Source organism: Triticum aestivum, chromosome 4B, assembly GCF_018294505.1.
Source record: "Triticum aestivum cultivar Chinese Spring chromosome 4B, IWGSC CS RefSeq v2.1, whole genome shotgun sequence".
Lineage (NCBI taxonomy): Eukaryota > Viridiplantae > Streptophyta > Magnoliopsida > Poales > Poaceae > Triticum > Triticum aestivum.
Genome location: NC_057804.1, coordinates 45,001,952 through 45,029,240, shown reverse-complemented (window position 1 = coordinate 45,029,240; position 27,289 = coordinate 45,001,952). Strand labels below are relative to the sequence as shown.

At 44.7% G+C, this 27,289-nt stretch overlaps 1 protein-coding gene across 1 annotated transcript; it reads right to left on the bottom strand.

The window, feature by feature from the left end:
* Window positions 1-248: 248 nt before the first annotated feature.
* LOC123089938 (uncharacterized) lies at window positions 249-25,308 on the bottom strand. The gene is made up of 3 exons (XM_044511468.1): window positions 25,212-25,308; window positions 2,635-2,758; window positions 249-981 (listed from the first exon to the last, which is right to left on the bottom strand). The coding sequence occupies exons 1-3, from the start codon at window positions 25,306-25,308 to the stop codon at window positions 477-479; spliced, it is 726 nt and encodes a 241-aa protein (XP_044367403.1). The 3' UTR covers window positions 249-476.
* Window positions 25,309-27,289: the final 1,981 nt, after the last annotated feature.

Genomic DNA, 27,289 nt, shown 5'->3' with positions numbered 1-27,289 from the left:
AAACCATTGGCCAGCGTTTGGTTTGAAGCCAAATATTTGGCAACCTTGATTGGACTGTGTTTGGTTTGGTTCCAAAATGCATGCCAGCCAAAAAGTGATCAACATCAGACACTACCTCACATATATCACATGACATTAATACAAATTTTCAATTTAGAAACACACAGTGAGACAAACTGTAAGCATGCATTTCATAAATTGACAATGACATGGTTCAACTAATACATTAGATAACTCATATTGTTCGATACATCAGATTAATCATCAAGGAGGCTAAATAAAATTCACATAGTAACCAAGTCTTTACCAGACCAAGTAAGTCATACTAGTCAGACTAGCACCAAGTCTGCTCCATATAAACAAAATATGATGCACCCAGCCTTCTCTATATAGACAAAATATGCATGATGTATGTTACCCATGCTCCTAGCGGTAAACAAAAGGAAGCCGCAATCTCTATCTAGTCATGTGGCCATTCAGTGAGCAGTTGCAGATCCACCATTGCCACCATCTTCTTGAAACCGAGGCTCGAAGAAGCTAAGGACCCACTGTCCAAGAATTGTTTCATCAGCATAGTTGAGGTAACTACGAAAGATATCTTGATCTGGCTTGGATAGATATGCTACAATCTCAAGTTTATCCTTAGCTGGTATGGTAAGGGCATTTATCCGCTTCCAAAGGTTTGCATATGGATCTGTAGGTGGCATTGGTTGCACAGAAACAATAGGAGATGCAAGAGAGTCAGCTAGCTTCTTGATACTGGCTGCCATATCATCATTAGATATCTTGCCCTTCTTGTTTGCTTTCCCCTTAGTTGGCTTCTTGGAAGGTGAAGATGACACGTGCTTGCACTTCTTGTTTAAAGAATTGCCTTCCAAGTCAACTTTAGGACTATGACGATTAATAGTGTCAGAGTCAGCTTCATCACTGTCAACTGGAATTAGATTGGCCTCAAGTTCCCTCACTTCCTCGCTGTCATCACTATCATCATCCACATTGACAGTGGTTTGGTCAGTTGCAAGCGAGCCATCAACAAATGCACTAGAAGCATAGTCCCGACCAGCATACAAACACCCATCTTCAGCAACACTTGAAGCTTACATACTAAAATAAGTCAGACAATCTTACAATGATAAAATAAGTTGCATAAATTCATCAAAATCAAAACACTACATCCTTCAATTGTTCCCTCACGTTGGACGTGAGAGGGCATCTTTTAGCACAAGAGAATCATGGGCAGAGCCCTCCCAACCAGCTAGAACATATGTGAACCGAAGGTCGAAGTCAACAACTGCTAGCACATTTTGGGAGGGATATGACTTGCGGCCCCTAAATTTGTCCATCATGTGAGCAGGAACACAAGCCTTAACATGAGTGCCATCTAGTGCCCCTATGCATCCCTACGAATATGAAAAAGGGAAGTTCATGTCAAGCTTGGGCTAGGCCGATCTTGTATAATCAGTAAAAAAATCTATGGTCTAAGGATTACCTCAAAGTACGGGTAGAATCTGTTCGGGCTGCTAGTGATTTTTGTGTGTGTGTCCGTCGATCTAATATAAATTAGATCACGTGCTAACTCCCCCATCGCACGTAGGACAATATTGAAATATCTGCTCACTGTTTCACTAGATCGCCAGAACCAAAATCCAACAGATGAATTTGTGTGATGCTGACCGACCATGTATAGGAACATTGCAACTTGTTCCTCTACCGAAACATGAAATGTGTCACTTAACAACTCCTTCTGCCTAAGCCTGTTACATAGCTTGTAAAATACAGCTCAAGTCATCCTTAATTGCTTGATGCATGTTGCATCCGATGTGTCAAAGAGCCTAATTAGTACATTAGTTCTGTAGATGTCTCTCTGAACTAATGGACCATACTTCCTGCCTTTACCTCTAAATTTTCTACCATCTCTGCTTCTATACCAGAGGGCCAAGAGTAGAACAATAACACAGAGAGTTCTCCGCTTCAACATGTTGTAATAATAATATCTTTGTTGATCCATGTCCATCTGGGTCAATATGAAATGTACAAAAATATGAATGAGCTAACTTGGTACATTATTACAAATGATTACTTGCTAAAAGATACATGTTAGAAAGCAAACCTGCTTCTAACCAGTACCAAGGATGCACAATTTGTAAAAAAAAAACACCTTGATGGACAAAAAATCGAAGCATGTCTCAGTAGTTAACTATGTATATCCAACTTCAAAAAATCCACCTTAATGTTCTAAAAATAGAGACCATACATATGGCACAAAAAGGGAAGAACAGACCATACTACTTTCAGAACCATACCAGGTTAATTAACTAATTAACATCATTATTCTCATGTGATTTGACTTGCGTCAAATAAAGAACATGGATCACCCACAAAAAAAACAAAGAATATGGATGAGAGTCTCATATGTTTTTACTTGCAGCAAACCAACAACATGCACGGGAGTCCCATTCCAATTTTACTTCCAGCAAACAGGGAAGAGGATTCAGCAAGCAATTCTCAGATCTAGCAAGTAGTACCTCCGTACAATACATACATCCATAAGGGGATGATGGGGATTTGAGCTCACAAATCAGACCATAGAAAAGGGGATCGGAGTAGTGTTGGATGGGGATTTCAGTGGCTGACCTTGGAGCGTAGCTTGACTGGGAGAGGAGGGCGAGAGGTGGAGCAGCGTCGCCGGTCGCCGGCCGCCGAAGAAGCTGGCACCAACGCAGAACGCGGCCGCCCGGTGATTGGATCGAGAGCGCTTCTGTGCGTGGAGATAAGAAGAGAGATGGGGAAAGTGGCGAACAGGTGGGGAAAAATCAATCGTGCCTTTTATATCACGGTGGCTGGCTCGCGCCAGATTTGGCAGCCAATATTTTGGCGGCTGATTTCCGCGCCGCTGTTTCGCCCGCGAGTTGGCGAAAACGGTACGCGGGCGCGCCCAAGTCGACGATGGCGAGCCAAAAATGGTACCAGACCAAACGCTAGCCAAATATCGTGGGCGTGACCAATTTTTTGGTAAGGCTAGTGTTGGTCACCATCCAAACAGCCCCAAAACTTTCGTGCCGCGACGCGGGCAACACATGGCCTTTAGTCCCGGTTGGTGGCACCAACCGGAACTAAAGGGCTGCATTGGTACCGGTTCGTGGCACCAACCGGTACCAATGCCCCCCCCTTAGTCCCGGTTGGAGCCACCAACCGGGACCAAAGGTCTTCGTTTCCCGCCAATTGGGTTGCTGAAAAGAGGCCTTTGGTCCCGGTTGGTGGCACCAACCGGGACTAAAGGGGGGCATTGGTCCCGGTTGGTGCCACGAACCGGGACCGATGCTCTTCCTATATATACAGGACTTGGCAGTTTTCGATCTCTCTTGCTCCACTCCCGTCGCTGCGCGTCTCCCTGCTGCCACCTCGCCGTCGCCGCCCTGCCCCGCCACGCCCCGACGCCGTCGCCGCCCCGCCCAGCCCCGCCCCGCGCCGTCGCCGCCCGCGCGCCCCGCCCAGCCCGCCCGCGCCGCGCCCCGCCGCCCCGCCCCGCACCGCCCCGCCCAGCCCGCGCCGCCCCGCCGCCTCGGCCCGCGCCGCCCCCTCGTCGTCGCCTTCGCCGTTGCCATCGCCGTACGTGAGCACCTCGCCGTCGCCTTCGATTTTTTTTGTTAGATTTAATTAGATTTTTTTGTTAGGTTAGATGTGTAGTAATTTAGATATATGTAGTTCATAGATTTTGTTGTTAGATTAGATTTTTTTGGTTAGATTAGATGTGTAGCAATTAATTTGTTTATATTATGTTAGATTTTTTTGTTAGATTAATTAGATTTTTTTTGTTAGATTAGATGTGTGTAGTAATTTAGATATATAGTTCATAGATTTTTTTGTTAGATTAGATTTTTTGGTTAGATTAGATGTGTAGTAATTAATTTGTTTATATTATGTTAGATTTTTTTGTTAGATTAATTAGATTTTTTTGTTAGATTAGATGTGTAGTAATTTTGATATGTAGTTCATAGATTTTTTTGTTAGATTAGATTTTTTTTGTTAGATTAGATTAGATGTGTAGTAATTAATTTTGTTCATAGAATTTTAATGATTTTTTGTATATAGTTTAGATGTGTAGTAATAAGAAGTAGTTTATATATAGTTGTTAGATTAGATGTGTAGCAATTAATGATTTTTTTGTGAGATTAGATGTGTAGTAATAAGAAGTAGTTTATATATAGTTGAACTAGCTAGTTGATTTAATAAACTAATTTATTTTATTATATATAGAAGTAATTTGTTTTTAGTAAGTGCTTAGTAGTTGAACTAGATAGTTGATTTAATTAATAAAACTACTTTTATTTAACTATATATAGAAGTAGTTGCCGCATCGACGTCGGCGATGCCTATCCCGCATCCTCGTCGTCGTCGACTCGGCGGTGGAGGCCTGCTTGATCAGGGCCATGTTCGGGACTGGGCTCCGCCGGGCTGGTATTGGGAGGTGCTACCTTCCGGGGGACGTAGGTTGGTGAGGAGGCAGCCCGTTGTTGACCCGATCCTTGTTTGGTGGCGGTCGCGTGGGCCAGTGACGGTGGTGAGGCATCCGGACACCGCGGAGGTGGTACGTCACCGTGTCAGCGAGGAGGACGAGCACGTCCGTCGCTACATGGTTGCATTGGAGGGCAGATTCGACAATACCTGGCAGGTTCTTCAGGGATCTCACTGGAGCTATGATCCTGTGATGGTTCCTTATCTTTGGGTGTCCACGGCTCGCGTCGATACCCGTCGGGCGCTACGGTTCTGGTTGTATTAGTGATAATATTCGACGATGTATGGACACCAAGAGATGATGTACTTTTGCTTATAATTATTGAATGCATGCTAATTTGAATACTATACTTTATTTTATGATTTGGTTTTGCTTATTTTATGATTTGGTTTTGCTTATTGAATGCTCATATTGGATAAGTTCTCCTTCATTCCCGTGTGCTAGACAATTTGATATAATAATGCATTCGGGAATGAAAGGAGGAGCTACGTACATCGATCATCGATAGTCAACCCGTGATTAATAATAATGATCTAGTTTAATATTTGAATTATGAACGTAGGCCGGAAATGTCGTACTCATCGGACGATGAAAACCGCCCGGGGGAGTGCGACTGGTGCCACGACGACCGAGGTATCTGCGACAGGTTCATTGTGCTGGACGAAGATCGTCGCTTCAGCATTAAGCTCGAGGAGACCTTCGATGTTCATACGGTACGCAACCGACGATAAAAGTTTTTTTTCGTAATTACTCATGACTTCAACTATTTTAATCATGACAATATTTTTCATCTTTTCCAATTCGACTAGCTTATCCCATGCTTTGCAAGACGCTATGTCTTGGAGAGGATGGGTTTTGAAGACCATGAAAGTTTCGAAACCAAAAAAATTATCCTAAGTACCCATCATGGTGTGGATTTTCAAGTAAAGCTGTACAATGCTCAGAGTGTAACCCATTTTGGTTGCAAAAATTGGGAAGCACTTTGCAAGATGTATGGTTTTGATGAGGGTATGCTTGTTACCATGGATCTTGGTGATCCTACAATCGAGCAAGAGAGACCTACGATTTTCGTCCTTGTGGATACACCTCCAATTCTTCCCCCATGTGAGCTTAACATAGTTATTAAGTAATTTATATTGTTTATTTCAAAATAGTTGACAACTTATTCTCCATTGACAGCTTATTTTCATTCTTCAAAGAATGTGCGGAAGATGGTAGACAGAACCTACTACACCGAAGGCTCCGAACTAACTTATCAGGAGAAAAATCATCTGGTCGCATTTTGTACTGATCTTGAGAATTACAATGTCTACAATCGAACTCCTCAACATTATGGTCAATACGTGCCACTAGTGCACGTGTTGAACTACGGTAACTACCATGGAGATACCCTGGTAAGATTTTTGTACTATTACAACATCCGTGCATCTTTTTGCACACTTCTAAAACTAGTACATCATATCATTGCTAACTACGAAGTTATTACTATGTTTTTCAACAGATAATCCCGAATGATTGTGTGCCTCATCTGATGTATACACACGGTAGCCTTCATGTTTTGAACATACAACCAGGTCGTCCTACGAATCTCAACTGTCCATACCGGGTTTCTAAAATAAGTGGAGACCTGAGAATCAAAGAATGGAAAAAATGTATGGACAGTCGTAAGGAGCTTCTTGGAAGCAACATTCAGCGAAGGGCAAAAATTGGAGACAGGATGATCGCCATTCTTCATAATGGAGAGTCAGGGTCTATATTGTTTTATGCTATTTTACCTTAAGGGTGTTTAGGTCCTACCTGATACTGATGATCATGTGTTAAGAACAATTATGTAGGGTTGGGTTCGATGACTATGAGGATGATGATCGTATGACTTATTATTAATAACGAGTAGAAGTTGTATGATGATGCATGATTAGTAGGACGAGTACTTGTTATTATATATGCTGATGTATGCGAGCATGCATGAGTTATTATATCAGCGGGTAAAATGAACATATATAGCAGCAGCATTGGTAAACCAAGGACGAAGATATAAGAGAGGACACTTCTCTCTATTAGCTAGCTAATATAACAACCTAAAAATAACCCCCAAAACCCCTAAAGCAGTCAATTTCCAAAAAAACATGGACTTTTGGTCCCGGTTGGTGCTACCAACCGGTACCAAAGGCCCCCTGACTGGGCTCGGCGCACAGAGCCACGTGGAGGCACATTAGTCCCGGTTCTAGTTTGAACCGGGACTAATGGGTGGAGGTATTAGTAACGGCCCATTAGTCCCGGTTCATGAACTGGGACTAAAGGCCCTCACGAACCGGGACTATTAGGTGTTTTTCTACTAGTGTGGATCACTAAAATAGAAAATGTAGAGTCTTGAGCTTTGAGCTTGAGCCAATCCTTTTGTCCTTAGCATTTTGAGGGGCTCATCCATGCCATACCAATTATTGAGCTTTCCTGAAATATTTATCTTGGGATAGCATTAGGTCAATGAGCTATATGTTGTTAGGAATTACCAAAACCACCTAGGGATAGTTGCACTTTCACCCTCCAACTGCTGCTCTCCGATAGCCCAATGTTGTTGTTGTGTGCCATCGCCGGTCTGGGTGTAGGATTGTTGCGTCGTTGTTTGGATGTAGGATGATACGTCTCCAACGTATCTATAATTTTTTATTATTCCATGCTATTATATTATGTGTTTTGGATGTTTTATATGCATTAATATGCTATTTTATATTATTTTTTGGACTAACCTATTAACCTAGAGCCCAATGTTTTTTCCTTGTTTTTGAGTTTTACAGAAAAGGAATATCAAACGGAGTCCAAACGAGCTAAAAATTTACAGTGATTTTTTATGGACCAGAAGAAGCCCACGGAACATCAGAGTTGAACCAGAAGCTTCACGAGGAAGCAGCAAAGGTGGAGGGCGTGCCCCCTGCCTTACCGCTGCCTCATGGACCCCCCTGACTTGTTCCTAGCGCCAAAAATTCCTATAAATACCAAAACCAAAGAAACCTAGATCGGGAGTTCCGCCGCCACAAGCCTCTGTAGCCAAAAAAACAACTGGGAGCCCATTCCGGCACCCTACCGGAGGGGGAAATCATCATCTCGATGTTCTCCATGACGAGGAGGGAGTAGTTCACTCTCGGGGCTGAGGGTATGTACCAGTAGCTATGTGTTTGATCTCTCTCTCTCTCGTGTTCTTGATTTGGCAAGATCTTGATGTACCGCGAGCTTTGTTACTATAGTTGAATCGTATGGTGTTTCTCCCCCTCTACCTTCTTGTGATGAATTGAGTTTTACGTTTGAGGTTTCACTATTATCAGATTGAATACTTTTATGGATTTCAGAACACTTGATGTATGTCTTGCGTGGGATACCCGTGGTGACAATGGGGTGTTCTATTGATTCACTTGATGTATGTTTTGGCACTCAACTCGAGGATTCCCGAGGTGACATTGGGGTAATTTATGCATAGGGGTTGATGCACGTTTTCGTCCTTCTTTCTCTAGTAGAAATCTTGGGGCACTCTTTGAGGTTCTTTATGTTGGATTAAATATTATGAATCTGAAGTTGTTTGATGCATGTCGTATAATTGACCCACAGATACTTGTGGTTACATTGGAGTATCTAGGTGACATTAGGGTTGATTGATGTGTGTCATATGGTGTTATTTGACTACGAACTCTAGGGCTGTTTGTGACACTTATAGGAATAGCTCAATGGATTGATTGGAAAGAATAACTTTGAGGTGGTTTCCTACCCTACAAGCAATTTCATCTTATGTTCTCCGTGATAGGAACTTTGGAGTGACTTTTGTCGAACATTGAGGGATTGCCATATGATTTAATTATGTTATCATTGTTGAGAGAACTTGCACAAGTGAAAGTATGAACCCTAGGCCTTGTTTCCAAGCATTGCAATATTGCTTTCGCTCACATTTGTTACTAGTTACCTGTTGGGGAATGCAGTATTTCAAAATTTTCATACAATCACGCAAGATCTATCAAGGAGATGCATAGCAACGAAGCGGGAGAGTGTGTCCATGTACCCTCGTAGACCAAAAGCGGAAGCGTTTAGTAACGGGGTTGATGTAGTCGAACGTCTTTGCGATCCAACCGATCAAGTACCGAATGCATGACACCTCCGCGATCTGCACACATTCAGCTTGGTGACGTCCCTCGAACTCTTGATCCAGCTGAGGCCGAGGGAGAGTTTTACCAGCACGACGACGTGGTGATGGTGATGATGAAGTTACCTACGCAGGACTTCGCCTAGGCACTACGACGATATGACCGAGGTGTAAAACTATGGAGGGGGGCACCGCATACGGCTAAGACAAATCTTGAGTGCCTTTGGGGTGCCACCTGCCCACATATATAAAGGAGAGAGGAAGAGGAAGCCGGCCCTAGAAGGGGCACGCCAAAGGGGGGGAGTCCTACTTGGACTCCCGGTCCAAGTAGGATTCCCCCCCCCTTTCCTATTCCAACTAGGAGAAGGAAGGGAAGGGGGAAGTGGGGAGAAGGAAGGAGGGGAGTGCCACCCCTCCTAGTACAATTCGGACCAGCCTATGGGGGGGGGCGGCCACCCCTTGAGGCCCTTCTCTCCTTTCCCGTATGGCCCATTAAGGCCCACTACTTCCCCCGGCGAATTCCCGTAACTCTCCGGTACTCCGAAAAATACCTGAATCACTCAGAATCTTTCCGATATCCGAATATAGCCTTCCAATATATCGATCTTCACGTCTTGACCATTTTGAGACTCATCGTCATGTCCCTGATCTCATCCGGGACTCCAAACAAGCTTCGGTCATCAAATCACATAACTCATAATACAAATCGTCATCGAACGTTAAGCGTGCGGACCCTATGGGTTCGATAACTATGTAGACATGACCGAGATACATCTCCGGTCAATAACCAATAGCGGAACCTGGATGCTCATATTGACTCCTACATATTCTATGAAGATCTTTATCGGTCAAACCGCATAAAAACATACGTTGTTCCCTTTGTCATCGGTATGTTACTTGCCCGAGATTCGATCGTCGGTATCATCATACCTAGTTCAATATCATTATCGGCAAGTCTCTTTACTCGTTCTATAATGCATCATCCCGTGACTAACTCATTAGTCACATTGCTTCCAAGGCTTATAGTGATGCATTACCGAGAGGGCCCAGAGATACCTCTCCGATACACGGAGTGACAAATCCTAATATCGATCTATGCCAACCCAACAAACACCTTCGGAGACACCTGTAGAGCATCTTTATAATCACCCAGTTACGTTGTGACGTTTGATAGCACACAAGGTGTTCCTTCGGTGTTTGGGAGTTGCATAATCTCATAGTCAGAGGAACATGTATAAGTCATGATGAAAGTAATAGCAATAAAACTAAACGATCATTATGCTAAGCTAACAGATGGGTCTTGTCCATCATATCATTCTCTAATGATGTGATCCCATTCATCAAATGACAACACATGTCTATTGTCAGGAAACATAACCATCTTTGATTAATGAGCTAGTCAAGTAGAGGCGTACTAGGGACACTCTGTTTTGTCTATGTATTCATACATGTACTAAGTTTCCGGTTAATACAATTCTAGCATGAATAATAAACATTTATCATGATATAAGTGAATATAAATGACAACTTTATTATTGCCTCTAGGGCATATTTCCTTCAGTCTCCCACTTGCACTAGAGTCAATAATCTAGTTCACATCGTCATGTCATTTAACAACAATAGTTGACATCTTTATGTGATTAGTTCACATCTCCATGTTGTTGGAAATATGCCCTAGAGGCAATAATAAAATGGTTATTATTGTATTTCCTTGTTCATGATAATTGTCTATTGTTCATGCTATAATTGTATTAACTGGAAACCGTAATACATGTGTGAATACATAGACCACAACATGTCCCTAGTGAGCCTCTAGTTGACTAGCTCGTTGATCAATAGATGGTTATGGTTTCTTGACCATGGACATTGGATGTCATTGATAACGGGATCACATCATTAGGAGAATGATGTGATGGACAACACCCAATCCTAAGCATAGCACAAGATCGTGAAGTTCGTTTGCTAAAGCTTTTCTAATGTCAAGTATCATTTCCTTAGACCATGAGATTGCGCAACTCCCGGATACCGTAGGAATGCTTTAGGTGTACCAAATGTCACAACGTAACTGGGTGGCTATAAAGGTGCACCACAGGTATCTCCTAAAGTGTCTGTTCGGTTGGCACGAATCGAGACTAGGATTTGTCACTCCGTATGACGGAGAGGTATCTCTGGGCCCACTCGGTAATGCATCATCATAATGAGCTCAATGTGACTAAGTAGTTAGTTACGGGATCATGCATTACGGAACGAGTAAAGTGACTTGCCAGTAACGAGATTGAACGAGGTATTGGGATACCGATGATCTAATCTCGGGCAAGTAACATAACGATTGACAAAGGGAATTGTATACGGGATTGATTGAATCCTCGACATCGTGGTTCATCCGGTGAGATCATCGTGGAACATGTGGGGGCCAACATGGGTATCCAGATCCCGCTGTTGGTTATTGGCCGGAGAACGTCTCGGTCATGTCTGCATGGTTCCCGAACCCGTAGGGTCTACACACTTAAGGTTCGATGACACTAGAGTTGTTATGGGAAATAGCATGTGGTTACCGAAGGTTGTTCGGAGTCCCGGATGAGATCCCGGACATGACGAGCAACTCCGGAATGGTCCGGAGGTAAAGATCGGTATATTGGACGAAGGGTATTGGAGTCCGGAATTGTTCCGGGGGTACCAGGTGATGACCAGCGTGTCTGAAAGGGGTTTTGGAGGCCCCGGCAAGCGTTGGGGGGCCTTATGGGCCAAGGGGAGAGGGCACATCAGCCCACTAAGGGGCTGAGCACCCCTCCCACCCCATCTCATGTAACCAGGAGAGGTGGGGGCGCCACCCCTAGGGCAGCCGCCCCTCCCGGCTTGGGGGGCAAGTTTCCTAGGGGGTGGGGGCGCCCAAACCCATCTAGGGTTTCCCCTGTGGCCGCCGCCCCTCCCCTAGGGAAACCCTAGGGCGCCTCCTCCTCCCCCCTTCCCCCTATATATAGTGAGGGAAAGAGAGGGCAGCCACACCCTTCCCCTGGCGCAGCCCTCTCCCTCCTCCAACACCTCCTCCTCCGTAGTGCTTGGCGAAGCCCTGCCGGAGAACCACGAGCTCCATCACCACCATGCCGTCGTGCTATTGGAGTTTTCCCTCAACTTATCATCTCCCCTTGCTGGATCAAGAAGGAGGAGACGTCCCTGGGCCGTACATGTGTTGAACGCGGAGGCGCCGTCCGTTCGGCGCTAGATCGGATCTTCCGCGATTTGAATTGCCGCGAGTACGACTCCATCAACCGCGTTCTTGTAACGCTTCTGCTTAGCGATCTTCAAAGGTATGAAGATGCTCATCCTCTCCCTCTCTTGTTGCTAGAATCTCCATAGATTGATCTTGGTGATGCGTAGAAAATTTTGAATTTCTGCTACGTTCCCCAACAGTGGCATCATGAGCTAGGTCTATTGCGTAGATTCTATGCACGACTAGAACACAAGTTGTTGTGGGCATAGATTTTGTCAATTTACTTGCCACTACTAGTCTTATCTTGATTCGGCGGCATCGTGGGATGAAGCGGCCCGGACCGACCTTACACGTACACTTACGTGAGACAGGTTCCACCGACTGACATGCACTTGTTGCATAAGGTGGCTAGCGGGTGCTAGTCTCTCCCACTTTAATCGGATCGGATTCGATGAAAAGGGTCCTTATGAAGGGTAAATAGCAATTGGCATATCACGTTGTGGTTTTGGCGTAGGTAAGAAACGTTCTTGCTAAAAACCTATAGCAGCCACGTAAAAAAAACTTGCAATAACAATTAGAGGATGTCTAACTTGTTTTTGCAGCATATGCCGTGTGATGTGATATGGCCAAAAGGATGTGATGAATGAAATATATGTGATGTATGAGATTGATCATGTTCTTGTAATAGGAATCACGACTTGCATGTCGATGAGTATGACAACCAGCAGGAGCCATAGGAGTTGTCTTAATTTATTGTATGACCTGTGTGTCATTGAATAACGTCATGTAATTACTTTACTTTATTGCTAAACTGTTAGCCATAGTTGTAGAAGTAATAGTTGGCGAGACAATTTCATGAAGACACGATGATGGAGATCATGGTGTCATGGCGGTGACGATGATGATCATGGCGCCCCGAAGATGGAGATCAAAAGGAGCAAAATGATATTGGCCATATCATGTACTATTTGATTGCATGAGATGTTTATCATGTGTTCACATCTTATTTGCTTAGAACGATGGTAGCATAAATAAGATGATCCCTCACTAAAATTTCAAGAAAGTGTTCCCCCTAACTGTGCACCGTTGCGAAGGTTCATTGTTTCGAAGCACCACGTGATGATCGGGTGTGATAGATTCTAACATTCGCATACAACGGGTGTAAGCCAGATTTACACATGCAAAACACTTAGGTTGACTTGACGAGCCTAGCATGTACATACATGGCCTCAGAACACAAGAGACCGAAAGGTCGAACATGAGTCGTATGGCAGATGCGATCAACATGAAGATGTTCACCGATGATGACTAGTTCGTCTCACGTGATGATCGGACACGGCCTAGTTGACTCGGATCATGTATCACTTAGATTCCTAGAGGGATGTCTATCTGAGTGGGAGTTCATTAAATAATCAGATGAACTTAATTATCATGAACATAGTCAAAAGGTCTTTGCAAATTATGTCGTAGCTTGCGCTTTAGTTTTACTGTTTTAGATATGTTCTTAGAGAAAATATAGTTGAAAGTTGATAGTAGCAATTATGCAGACTGGGTCCGTAAACTGAGGATTGTCCTCATTGCTGCGTAGAAGGCTTATGTCCTTAATGCACCGCTCGGTGTGCTGAACCTCGAACTTCGTCTGTGGATGTTGCGAACATCTGACATACATGTTTTGATGACTACATGATAGTTCAATAATGTTAAACGGGTTAGAATTGTGGCGCCGAAGACGTTTTTGAAACGTGGCGGAACATATGAGATGTTCCAAGGGCTGAAATTGGGATTTCAGGATCGTGCCCACGTCAAGAGGTATAAGACCTCCGACGAGTTTCTTAGCCTACAAACTAAGGGAGAAAAGCTCAATTGTTGAGCATGTGCTCGGATTGTCTGAGTACTACAATCACTTGAATTGAGTGGGAGTTAATCTTCCAGATGAGATAGTGATGTTTCTCCAAAGTCATTGCCACCAAGCTACGACTAGAGCTTCGTGATGAACTATAACATATCAGGGATAGATATGATGATCCTTGAAATATTCGCGATGTTTGACACCGCGAAAGTAGAAATCAAGAAGGAGCATCAATAGTTGATGGTTAGTGAAACCATTAGTTTCAAGAAGGGAAAGGGCAAGAAGGGATACTTCATGAAACGGCAAATCAATTGCTGCTCTAGTGAAGAAACCCAAGGTTGAACCCAAACCCGAGACTAAGTGCTTCTGTAATAAGGGGAACGGTCACTGGAGCAGAATTACCCTAGATACTTGGTAGATGAGAAGGCTGGCAAGGTCGACAGAAGTATATTGGATATACATTATATTAATGTGTACTTTACTAGTACTCCTAGTAGCACCAAGGTATTAGATACCGGTTCAGTTGCTAAGTGTTAGTAACTCGAAATAAAAGCTGCGGAATAAATGGAGACTAGATAAAGGTGAGGTGACGATATATCTTGGAAGTATTTCCAAGGTTGATGTGATCAAACATCGCACGCTCCCTCTACCATCGGGATCGGTGTTAAACCTAAATAATTGTTATTTGGTGTTTGCGTTGAGCATAGACACGATTGGATTATGTCTATCGCAATACGGTTATTCATTTAAGGAGAATAATGGTTACTCTGTTTATTTGAATAATACCTTCAATGGTCTTGCACCTAAAATGTATGGTTTATTGAATCTCGATCGTAGTGATACACATATTCATGCCAAAAGATATAAGATAGTAATGATAGTACCACCTACTTGTGGCACTGCCATGTAAGTCATATTGGTATAAAATGCATGAAGAAGCTCCATGTTGATGGATCTTTGGACTCACTCGTTTTTGAAAAGTCTGAGACATGCGAACCATGTCTATTGGTATGTATGCATGAAGAAACTCCATACAAATGGATCGTTTGGACTCACTTTATTTTGAATCACTTGAGACATGCAAATCATACCACATGGGCAAGATGACTGAAAGCCTAGTTTTTAGTAAGATGGAACAAGAAAGCAACTTGTTGGAAGAAATACATTTTGATGTGTATAGTCCAATGAGTGCTGAGGCACGCAGTGGATATCGTTATGTTCTTACTTCACAGATGATTTGACTAGATGCTGAGTATATTTACTTGATGAAACACAAGTCTGAATTATTGAAAGGTTGAAGTAATTTCAGAGTGAAGTTGAAGATCATCGTGACAACAGGATAAAATGTCTATGATATGATCATAGAGATGAATATCTGAGTTACGAGTTTGGTACAGAATTAAGACATTGTGGAAATTATTTCACAACTAATACCGCCTGGAACACCATAGTGTGATGGTGTGTCCGAACATCATAGCTGCACCCTATTGGATATGGTGCATACCATGATGTCTCTTATCGAATTACCACTATCGTTTATGGGTTAAGCATTAGAGACAACCACATTCACTTTAAATAGGGCACCACATAATTCCATTGAGATGACAACGTATGAACTATGGTTTAGAGAAACCTAAGCTGTCGTTTCTTAAAAGTTTGGGGCTGCGACGCTTATGTGAAAAGGTTTTAGCCAGATAAGCTCGAACCCAAAGAGGATAAATGCATCTTCATAGGACACCCAAAAACAGTTGGGTACACCTCCTATTTTAGATCCAGAAGCAAAAGTGATTGTTTCTAGAAACGGGTCCTTTCTAGAGGAAAATTCTCTGTCGAAAGAATTGAGTGGGAGGATGGTGGAGACTTGATATGGTTATTGAACCGTCACTACAACTAGTGTGTAGCAGGGCACAGGAAGTTTTTCCTGTGGCACCTACACCAGTTGAAGTGGAAGCTGATGATAGTGATCATAAAACTTCGGATCAAGTCACTAGCAAACCTCGTAGGTCGACAAGGACGCGTACTGCTTCAGAGTGGTACGGTAGTCCTGTCTTGGAGGTCATGTTCCTAGAAAACAATGAACCTACGAGCTATGGAGAAGCGATGGTGGGCCCGAATTCCGACAAATGGCTAGAGTCCATAAAATCCGAGAGAGGATCCATGTATGAAACCAAAGTGTGGACTTTGGAGGAACTACTTGATGGTCGTAAGGCTGTCTGGTACAGATGGATTTTAAAAGGAAGACGGACAATGATGGTAAGTGTCACCATTGAGAAAGCTCGACTTGTCGCTAAGATGTTTTCCAACAAGTTCAAGGAGTTGACTACGATGAGACTTTCTCACTCATAGCGATGCTAAGAGTCTGTTGGAATTGTATTAGCAGTTACTGCATTATTTATGAAATCTTGCAGATAGGATGTCAAAAACCATTGTTTCCTCGACGAGTTGCTTGAGGAAAGGTTGTATGTGATACAACCAGAAGGTTTTGTCAATCCTAAAAGATGCTACCAAGTATGCAAAGCTACAACAATCCTTCTAAGGACTGGAGTAAGCATCTTGGAGTTGGAATATACGCGTTAATAAGATAATCAAAGATTTTGGGTTTATACAAAGTTTATGAGAAACTTGTATTTCCAAAGAAGTGAGTGGGAGAACTGTAGAATTTCTGATGAGTATATGTTGTTGACATATTGTTGATCAGAAATGATGTCGAATTTCTGGCAAGCATATAGGGTTATTTGAAAAGTATGTTTCAATGGAAACCCTGGATTAAGCTACTTGAACATTGAGCATCAAGATCTATAAGGATAGATAAAAAACGCTTAATAGTACTTTCAAATGAACGCATACCATGACAAGATTTTGAAGGAGTTCAAAATAGATCGGCAAAGAAGGAGTTCTTCGCTGTGTTATAAGGTGTGAGTATTGGGTAAGACTCAAGACCTGACCACGGCAGAAGAGAGAGAAAGGACGAAGGTCGTCCCCTATGCTTTAGACGTAGGCTCTACAGTATGCTATGCTGTGTATCGCACCTAAAGTGTGCCTTGCCATGAGTCAGTCAAGGGGTACAAGAGTGATCCAGGAATGGATCACAGGACAGCGGTCAAAGTTATCCATAGTAACTAGTGGACTAAGGAATTTTCTCAATTATGGAGGTGGTAAAAGAGTTCGTCGTAAAGGGTTACGCCGATGCAAACTTTGACACTAATCCGGATTATTCTGAGTAGTAAACCGGATTCGTATAGTAGAACAGTTATTTGGAATAGCTCCAAATAGAGCGTGGTAGCTGCATCTACAAGATGACATAGAGATTTGTAAAGCACACACGGATCTGAAAGGTTCAGACCCGTTGACTAATAACCTCTCTCACAAGCGAGGTATGATCAAACCACATGGGTGTTTATTCATAACAATCACATAGTGATGTGAACTAGATTATTGACTCTAGTGCAAGTGGGAGACTATTGGAAATATGCCCTAGAGGCAATAATAAAATGGTTATTATTGTATTTCCTTGTTCATGATAATTGTCTATTGTTCATGCTATAATTGTATTAACTAGAAACCGTAATACATGTGTGAATACATAGACCACAACATGTCCCTAGTGAGCCTCTAGTTGACTAGCTCGTTGATTAATAAATGGTTATGGTTTCCTGACCATGGACATTGGATGTCATTGATAACGGGATCACATCATTAGGAGAATGATGTGATGGACAACACCCAATCCTAAGCATAGCACAAGATCATGTAGTTCGTTTGCTAAAGCTTTTCTAATGTCAAGTATCATTTCCTTAGACCATGAGATTGTGCAACTCCCGGATACCGTAGGAATGCTTTGGGTGTACCAAACGTCACAACGTAACTGGGTGGCTATAAAGGTGCACTACAGGTATCTCCGAAAGTGTCTGTTGGGTTGGCACGAATCGAGACTGGGATTTGTCACTCCGTATGACGGAGAGGTATCTCTGGGCCCACTTGGTAATGCATCATCATAATGAGCTCAATGTGACTAAGTAGTTAGTCACGGGATCATGCATTACGGAACGATTAAAGTGACTTGCCAGTAACGAGATTGAACAAGGTATTGGGATACCGACGGTCGAATCTCGGGCAAGTAACATACCGATTGACAAAGGGAATTGTATACGGGATTGATTGAATCCTCGACATCGTGGTTCCTCCGATGAGATCATCATGGAACATGTGGGAGCCAACATGGGTATCCAGATCCCGCAGTTGGTTATTGGCTGGAGAACGTCTCGGTCATGTCTGCATGGTTCCCGAACCCGTAGGGTCTATACACTTAAGGTTCGGTGACGCTAGAGTTGTTATGGGAAATAGTATGTGGTTACCGAAGGTTGTTCGGAGTCCCGGATGAGATCCCGGGCATGGCGAGGAACTCCGGAATGGTCTGGAGGTAAAGATCGGTATATTGGACGAAGGGTATTGGAGTCCGGAATTGTTCCGAGGGTAACAGGTGATGACCAGCATGTCCGAAAGGGGTTTCGGAGGCCCCGGCAAGCGTTGGGGGGCCTTATGGGCCAAGGGGAGAGGGCACATCAGCCCACTAAGGGGCTGAGCGCCCCTCCCACCCCATCTCACGTAACCAGGAGAGGTGGGGGCGCCACCCCTAGGGCAGCCGCCCCTCCCGGCTTGGGGGGCAAGTTTCCTAGGGGTGAGGGCGCCCAAACCCATCTAGGGTTTCCCCTGTGGCCACCGCCCCTCCCCTAGGGAAACCCTAGGGCGCCTCCTCCTCCCCCTTCCCCCTATATATAGTGAGGGAGAGAGAGGGCAGCCGCACCCTTCCCCTGGCGCAGCCCTCTCCCTCCTCCAACACCTCCTCCTCCTCCGTAGTGCTTGGCGAAGCTCTGCCGGAGAACCACGAGCTCCATCACCACCATGCCGTCATGCTGTCGGAGTTTTCCCTCAACTTATCCTCTCCCCTTGCTGGATCAAGAAGGAGGAGACGTCCCCGGGCTGTATGTGTGTTGAACGTGGAGGCGCCGTCCGTCCGGCGCTAGATCGGATCTTTCGCGATTTGAATCGTCACGAGTACGACTCCATCAACCGCGGTCTTGTAACGCTTCTGCTTAGCGATCTTCAAAGGTATGAAGATGCTCATCCTCTCCCTCTCTTGTTGCTAGAATCTCCATAGATTGATCTTGGTGATGCGTAGAAAATTTTGAATTTCTGCTACGTTTCCCAACACATGTGACTAATACCCAAAGGGTTTACTAGAGTCAACAATCTAGTTCGCATCACTATGGGATTAACACGCAAAGAGTGATCATGTTTTGATCGTGATAGAAATTTAGTCAACGGGTCTGCCACATTCTGAGCCGTATGTATTTTGCAAATTTTCTATGTCTACAATGCTCTGCACGGAGCTACTCTAGCTAATTGCTCCCACTTTCAATATGTATACATAAGGAGACTCAGAGTCATCCAGATCGATGTCAAAGCTTGCATCAACGTAACTCTTTACGACGAACCTTTTTGTCACCTCCATAACCGAGAAACATATCTTTATTCCACTAAGGATAATTTTGACCGATGTCTAGTGATCCACTCCTGGATCACTATTCTAGCCTCTTGTCAAACTCTTGGTGAGGTACACAATAGGTCTGGTACACAACATAGCATACTTCATAGAACCTATGGCTGAGGCATAGGGAATGACTTTTCATTCTCTTTCTATTTTCTGCCGTGGTCTGGTTTTGAGTCTTTACTCAACTTCACACCTTGCAACACAGGCAAGAACTCCTTCTTTGACTGTTCCGTTTTGAACTACTTCGAAATCTTGTCAAGGTATGTACTCATTGAAAAAATATATCAAGTGTCTTGATCTATCTCTATAGATCTTGATGCTCAATATGTAAGCAGCTTCATCGAGGTCTTTCTTTGAAAAACTCCTTTCAAACACTCCTTTATGCTTTCCAGAAAATTCTACATTATTTCCGATCAACAATATGCCATTCACATATACTTATCAGAAATGATGTAGTGCTCCCACTCACTTTCTTGTAAATACAGGCTTCACCGCAAGTCTGTATAAAACCATATGCTTTGATCACTTTATCAAAGCATATATTCCAACTCCGAGATGCTTGCACCAGTCCATAGATGGATCGCTGGAGCTTGCACACTTTATTAGCACTCTTAGGATTGACAAAACCTTCTTGTTGTATCATATACAACTCTTGTTTAAGAAGTCCATTAAGGAATGTAGTTTTGACATTCATTTGCCAGATTTCATAAAATATGGCAATTGCTAACATGATTCGGACAGACTTAAGCATCGATACGAGTGAGAAAATCTTGTCGTAGTCAACACCTTGAACTTGTCAAAAACCTTTTTGTGACAATTCGAGCTTTGTAGATAGTAACACTACTATTAGCGCCCGTCTTCCTCTTGAAGATCCATTTATACTCAATGGCTCGCCGATCATCGGGCAAGTCAATCAAAGTCCATACTTTGTTCTCATACATGGATCCCATCTCAGATTTCATGGCCTCAAGCCATTTCGTGGAATCTGGGCTCATCATCGCTTCCTCATAGTTCGCAGGTTCGTCATGTTCTAGTAACATGACTTCCAGAACAGGATTACGTACCACTCTGGCGCGGAACGTACTCTGGTTGACCTACAATGTTCGGTAGTAACTTGATCTGAAGTTTTATGATCATCATCATTAGCTTCCACACTGATTGGTGTAGGAATCACTGGAACTGATTTCTGTGATGTACTACTTTCCAATTCGGGAGAAGGTACAATTACCTCAACAAGTTCTACTTTCCTCCCACTCACTTCTTTGGAGAGAAACTTCTTCTCTAGAAAGGATGCACTCTTAGCAACAAAGATCTTGCCTTCGGATCTGTGATAGAAGGTGTACCCAATAGTTTCTTTTGGGTATCCTATGAAGATGCACTTCTACGATTTGGGCTTGAGCTTATCAGGCTGAAACTTTTTCACATAAGCATCGCAACCCCAGACTTTAAGAAATGACAGCTTAGGTTGCTTGCCAAACCACAGTTCATACGGTGTCGTCTCAATGGATTATATGGTGCCCTATTTTAATGTGAATGCAGCTGTCTCTAATGCATAACCCCAAAACGATAGTGGTAAATCGATAAGAGACATCATAGATCACACCCACTAAAAAAAGACACATCCGTGACATTTTGAGCCGAACGAATTTTTTTCCTGTCATACTTATGACACTTCTATGATGATAATTGTGACAAAACCCGGTATCATCATAGATGTGGTGGGCTCCTACTTCTATGACAAAAATCATGATAGAAAATGGGCTTTTCGTCCTGGGCGGGCCAGAGATGCAGCTGCATGACATTCTCTGGGCCGTCCATGACGGAAAAAACCATGGTAGAAGCGAGGACGAGGAAAATTTTGGCGAGTTCCCGGTTACGGTGGGTGGTCGGGGGCCGAGCGATGCGCGTTTCTCTCGTACACATACACACGTGTGTGCGAGGCGCTGGGCTCTAACTGAACCCGAGCGAGGCGTCACCTAACTGAACTCGAGCGATTGCACTGCAGATTACGCATTACTGAACCCGAGCGATCGATCGATGGCTGTTAACTGAACCCGATCGAGCGGTTCCTTCACTACTGCTGCTAACTAAAGCCAATCAATGCTTCCTCTGGATGAACAGTGAGTGTTGCGGGGGGGGGGGGGGGGGGGGGGGGGGGGTTGGATGAACAGTGAGCGGTGAGGGTGGATGAACAGGACCCCGTAGCATTGCCTCTGGATGAACATGACCTCGATCGATTGAGCCGGTTGGGGCTGGAGGAACAGGACCCCGTGGAGGGCTGGATGAACAGGACGACCCCGTGGAGGGCTGGATGAACAGTAGACGGTGGAGGGGTGGATGAACAGGAGCCCGTGGAGGGGTGGTTGAACAGTAGCCGGTGAGAGACCGTGGATGAACAGTCGCATGTGGAGGAGGGAGGAGGTCGACGGTGGATGAATAGTAGCCCGTGGAGGCTGGAGGAGGTCGATGGTGGAGATGAACAGTACCCGTGGAGTCCCGTTTTGTGGTACGCCACACCCCTCCCGATGAACAGGACCCCTGTTTCGACCGTAGCGCTCCAACACAAGTCCGTTTCCTCCGTTTTGTGGTACGCCACACCCCTCCCGATCAATAGGACCCATTTCGGCCATAGGAGGTCCAACACAAGTCCGTTTCCTCCGTTTTGCGATACGCCAGACCCCTCCCGATGAACAGGATCCCGTTTCAAACGTGGCCAGTCAAACACAAGGCCGTTTCCTCCGTTGTGTGGTATGACATGCCTTGTTTCCATCGCCTGTTCCGTCCAAGCCCTCCCGATGAACACGACGACGCATTCCCTTCCGACCCAGCCGGTTGGCTCCCCATGAACACGATGACGACGTTGTTTCTCCGTTCCAACCCAGCCATGTACACGAGCGCTGGCCGTACATATATATGCATGAGTAGGCGTTCGAGACCCTGCCCGTATGTATGTACGTGGTTGTATTTTCTTTGTTGCACACTGGCCACTGTATGCATGTGTACATGCTATGTGCGTGCCTCTACTACGACACGTGCGTGCCCCTACATCGACCAGTATATATGTATGTACACATTCGCGACCAGAATGACAACGCTACGTACACTTTGACCAGGTGGGTTCCGACTGTCAGGCACTTCCTTGCGTGCGAAGATGTAGCTGGTGGGTCCCAACAGTCAGGGGGCGAATCATTTTTTTTGCCCGGACGCACTTCCTTGCGTGCGAAGACGTAGCTAGTGGGTTCCAGTAGTCAAAGGGGAAACATTTTTTCGTGAAATATGGTGGCCCATCCGGTGGGTCCCTGCTGTCAGGTGGAGGAATAATTATTTTCCGCATAATAAGGAGGCACTTCCTTGCGGCTGCCGTGGACCCAGCTGTCAGCCTCTCCATGTTCAGTACTCTTCCGATGGAAGTCGGTCGTTGACCAAATTGACCACGCCGCGCCGAGAGCACCATAGCGGTGGACAATGGCGAGGCCTAGGAAGGGGACAACGCGGAGCCGGGGAAGACACGGCAGTGGAAGCCCGCACAGAGAGGAGTACGAGGGTTCACTGGTTCGGCTGCGGTGTGAGGCTGCCGTCGCCGCAGAATAACAGGGGGTGTGGGTGAGTAGAGGGATGCCCTGGCCAGCCATGGGAGTAGTAGGGGGCGGTGAGGCCTGCGCGGCAGCATAGCCGGCCACGGGAGGCGGGAGCAGGCGGTTCCGCCGGCGCTGCTTTGGCGGCTGGAGCAAGAAGATTAGAGATTGAAGAAACACGACGGCCGTTGGATTGACATCCAACAGTTACGTCTGCTAGAATCGTTTGTTGATGTATATAATAACTAAAAAAAATCTTGCATACACGCCAACTTAACAGGCCCACAAGTCAGACCACTTTTTTTTAATAATTTATATATTGCTCATTGCAACTTCTTATGCAATTTATTGCAGTCATTTTTTGGTTGGCCAGGGCCAATTGCGCATATTTTTGTGGGTTCCAAACTATTTTTAATACCGAAATGTCGAGCCAGATTTAAAGTGCTTTGAAGATATATTTAAATTAGGTTAACGCCCAGTGAAATAGGAATTTGAAAATGTGAAAAAATTCAGAAATTATAAAGTAATTGCCAATTTCTCCTCTATTTTTATATTTACAACCCATTTCATATCACTTTCAAGATTTGCAGGCGTCTTAAAAGAGTTGTAGCCCATCAGGGCGTAGAAAAATAAGTAGGCCTGGATTGGGTATTCTTCAGAAAAAATAAACTGGGTTCATTTTCACAAAGAAAAAATAGCTAGGCTAGTCACATGGTGAACATAAAATATAAGCCTGGGCTAGACGGGCCACAACCCAGTTCAAACCCTGCTCCGTCTCAACAATAACAAAAAAAATACTGCTCGAGCAGCTACGTCCCAGGTGTCAGCCGATCTTGTGCTGTTCTCTTGTCTATTGACTATATACGCTCACAATGTCGTGGGTCCTAGATGTCAGGAAAACACTAGGAGGAAGCATTTTATTTTTCCATACGCTGACATGGTGGGCCCCTACTATCATCCTCTCCACGTACTTCAGCCGATTCCTATTGTTTTTTGACCATGTTGACAACGCGAGAGGGCGGTGCCGCGGCGAGCGTACCAAAGCGCGCGGAGGACATCGGCGTTAACGATTTAGGAGACGGTGGGGCGGCGATGCGTGCGCTGAGGCGCAGCCAACCGTGGGAGGCGGAAGCAGGCGGCCCCGCTGGAGCTGGTTTGGTTTTGGCGGCTGGAAGAAGACAGGACTGAAGAAACACGACAGAATGTAAAAGCAGCAGGAGTACTTAACAAGGTTAACTGAAACCAGCAGGGGCACTTAACAACCAAAGTTGAAAGCAGTATGAGTACTTATACAGGTTCAATCGTACAAAGCACGCCTCGAACAGTGCTACTTTGCCCACAGTTAACCAAGGGTGAGGCCGCCAAGCCCCAGGACAAGGCCTAGGCGCCACCCCGCGCATCCACAACCTTCTGAAAGCGGCTTCATCTTGCAATGTGGTCAATAAACTGGATATTCGCTTTAGAGCCATGGAAAAGCATGAACATAATCTTCTGTCCTATTCTCCAAGATGGACGGGCCTTCATTATTTGAGACCACCCATAAACATCATGTTGTGACCAAGCGCAAGTCTGACACGACCATGGTCAGGCATCTGTATAGGAACAATAGAACTGGGCAGTTTCTGTTTCAAGAAGATCACAACTGTAAAACTATGTATAAGCAATAGTTTATGAACAACATATATAACAGAAAACAGCTCGTACCATAAGTTTCTCGACACAGTTGGACCTGTTCAACGAGTGCAGCAGTGGCACACATATCCCACGTGGCCTTCCACCATTGAAACACCCCATAAGGACCTCAAGATGATCAATAAAGTGTAGGAACTTGTGGATGTCGTCCTAGTCAACTTTAGTGCCATCAGTAACAGCCGAGTTATTACAAAATAACAAACGAGCAGTCTGCTTAACTCTGAAAAAACCTACACGTGCCACCAATTATAAGAAAATATTGGTTAGAAGTAGCATCTTCGTGTGAGATTCGTTTCTACTTCTAAAGTTAAAGAGTAAAATGCAAGCGCGGTCCTAATTCTTTCCCAAAAGTGTCGATTGGGTCCTAATTCTTTGAAAATGCATATCTGGGTCCTAATTCTTTCTAAGTTGTTCACCCAAGGTCCTAATTTCGTCTGACCGTCGGTGACCAGCTCGCGTGGCGCTTTGACCGCCGCCACGTCGACTCGAGGGCCCACGCGGGAGATTTCCCGCGGTTGGAGGTTGGGAATTTAAGAAATTTGGCCCCTGGAGTTTATGCTTTCCTCATTCCCCGGTCCCTAGGTATTCTGCTCGCTCTCTCCCTCTCTCTGGCGCCACGTTGTCGCCGCCATGTCCGCCGCCGCTAGCTCGTCTGCCGTGAAGCACTGCGGGAAGAAGGCTGCCCAAGCACCTCCTCCACCTCCAGCATTAGCCCTTTTCTCGCCGCCCATCTCATCGCCGGCCCCAGCGGGTGTGCTGCCGTTGGTACCATGCCCTAGCTGCCGCATTCGATCTACGATTCGTCTTGTGTCAAAATCGGAGGCAAATCCCGGCAGGATTTTCTACAAGTGCCCCAATCACCATGTAAGATTTTCTACAAGTGCCCCAATCGATTTGATGTTTCTGTGTTTCTTTTTGGCTGAATTTTGTTACTCAATTTACGTCAGATTCCACCAAATACTCTTGTGGTCCTAGATATCGAGGGATTCAGTCAAATACTACCATTGATTCGAGCTAAATCAGAATCCAAAGAAAAAGAGGATCGAGAGTTAGGGTTATGGGCACGACACTAACCGTATCGCGGACGAGGATCTCTGGGTAGCCGTAGCACGGGCGCCATCCTAGCGGCGGCGCCGCCGGACAAGCGCCTGCGATGACCGCCTCTTCTCACCGGCCACCGCCGTCGATCGCCCCTGTTTTGCCAGAGCAAAGAGAGGTGAGGAAGTGGAGAGGAAAAGGACTACGACTGTGGAGAGATTGGGGTTGGGGGCTCTTTTGCAAAAACGCATGGCTAGTCGTTATCCCGCGTGGGCCCTCGAGTCGACGCGGCGGCGGTCAAAGTGCCACGCAAGCTGGTCAGTGGCGGTCAGACGAAATTAGGACCTCGGGTGAACAACTTAGAAAGAATTAGGACCCAAATATGCATTTTCAAAGAATTAGGACCCAGTCGACACTTTTGGGAAAGAATTAGGACCGCGCTTGTATTTTACTCAAAGTTAAATTGTGATTAGTTAGACATAATAGGTGGATTAAGAAGTAATCGAGGAAACAAGCAAGAACCAGATACAAAACTAACATGGATGAACAATTGGAACAACGTCGGTGTGGAAGATCGCAGTGAAGATGAGACCAGGTTCTCCTATTTCAATCAACATTCATGCACCAACTTTCAGTCGTAACACTTGAGAAAGTTTATCCAAGTTCGACCATAAAAAAAGCAGCGATCTTCTTGGTTCATGAACCCAACTCGAAACTTATATCCATGGTTTGTCTTCATTGTGACCATTAAACTAGTGTATTCAGTTATGGCAAGGCCGAGCATCTTGAGTACATGTGTTCTGGCAGAGCAAATAATGCACTACAGGAAAAATAATATGAGAACACAATGTATTCCCTATCCAAATCTAGAATAACTTCCTCCTTCACGTCAGTGTTGACCATCATACTAGTACTACCTTTTATCAAAATATAGCAATACAAATTTCCAAATTAGTCGACAGCATGTTCAAAAAAACCCCACCCTCCCGGATAGAAAAGAGGATTCTAGGAACATACTGTGCGTGTTTTAAAATCCTGTGTTAGGATGAGAAAGAACAAGTGTGGCGTCTCACCGAGGGCGCAGAAACCTGTAGGGTCCTCACACTTTGGGCACTGCAAATGAAACACACTAGATTCAGTAGGAAGAAAAATGCATCAACGGCGGCGGCTGTCATCCTAGGGTTACCTGCGACCAAGGGACTTGGATTTATCGGGGCTGTATGAAGAATCCGTACCTGGTTCTCCATGAGAAAACCCTATGCAATCGCCGAGAGGGGGTTTTCTCTGAACAAGCAGACGAGGGAGAAGGGGATTCATGCCTAATGAAATATTGCCACTTCGTCCGTCCAGCTTACTGCTAAAGCTGGAACCAGGGTGATTTGACGGCTCATTGGGCATTACTGCGGCGCTACGACCGGGGTGTGTCTACCGTGTAGTTGTGCACTGTAATTTGTGCATATGGCACGTGGACCCCATTGCCGGTTGCCCCACATATCAGCGAAAGGAAGTAGAAAGACAGGAGTAACTAGTTACACATAAATATATTTTTGACAGAGAGATACTCCCTCTATAAAGAAATATACAAATGTTTTATATCACAACTTTATACATAAGAAAAATCAAGGGGAATATATATATTCTCTATTTTTCTTATAAAAAGCAAAGTTGGTGATGATGGTGTGCCTGCCATCCTGCAATATAGGCCGTCTGATCTATATCTAATGGATAGGA

Excerpts from the sequence above, each read along its gene's own strand:
- LOC123089938 (XM_044511468.1), bottom strand. The coding sequence starts at position 25,308 with ATGCGGCAGCTAGGGCATGGTACCAACGGCAGCACACCCGCTGGGGCC. Across the intron at positions 2,759-25,211 it reads TAATGCTGGAGGTGGAGGAG|AAGCGCTCTCGATCCAATCA; the intron begins GTGCTTGGGCAG and ends CTCCACGCACAG. Across the intron at positions 982-2,634 it reads CAGTCAAGCTACGCTCCAAG|TGATGACAGCGAGGAAGTGA; the intron begins GTCAGCCACTGA and ends GGATGATGATAG.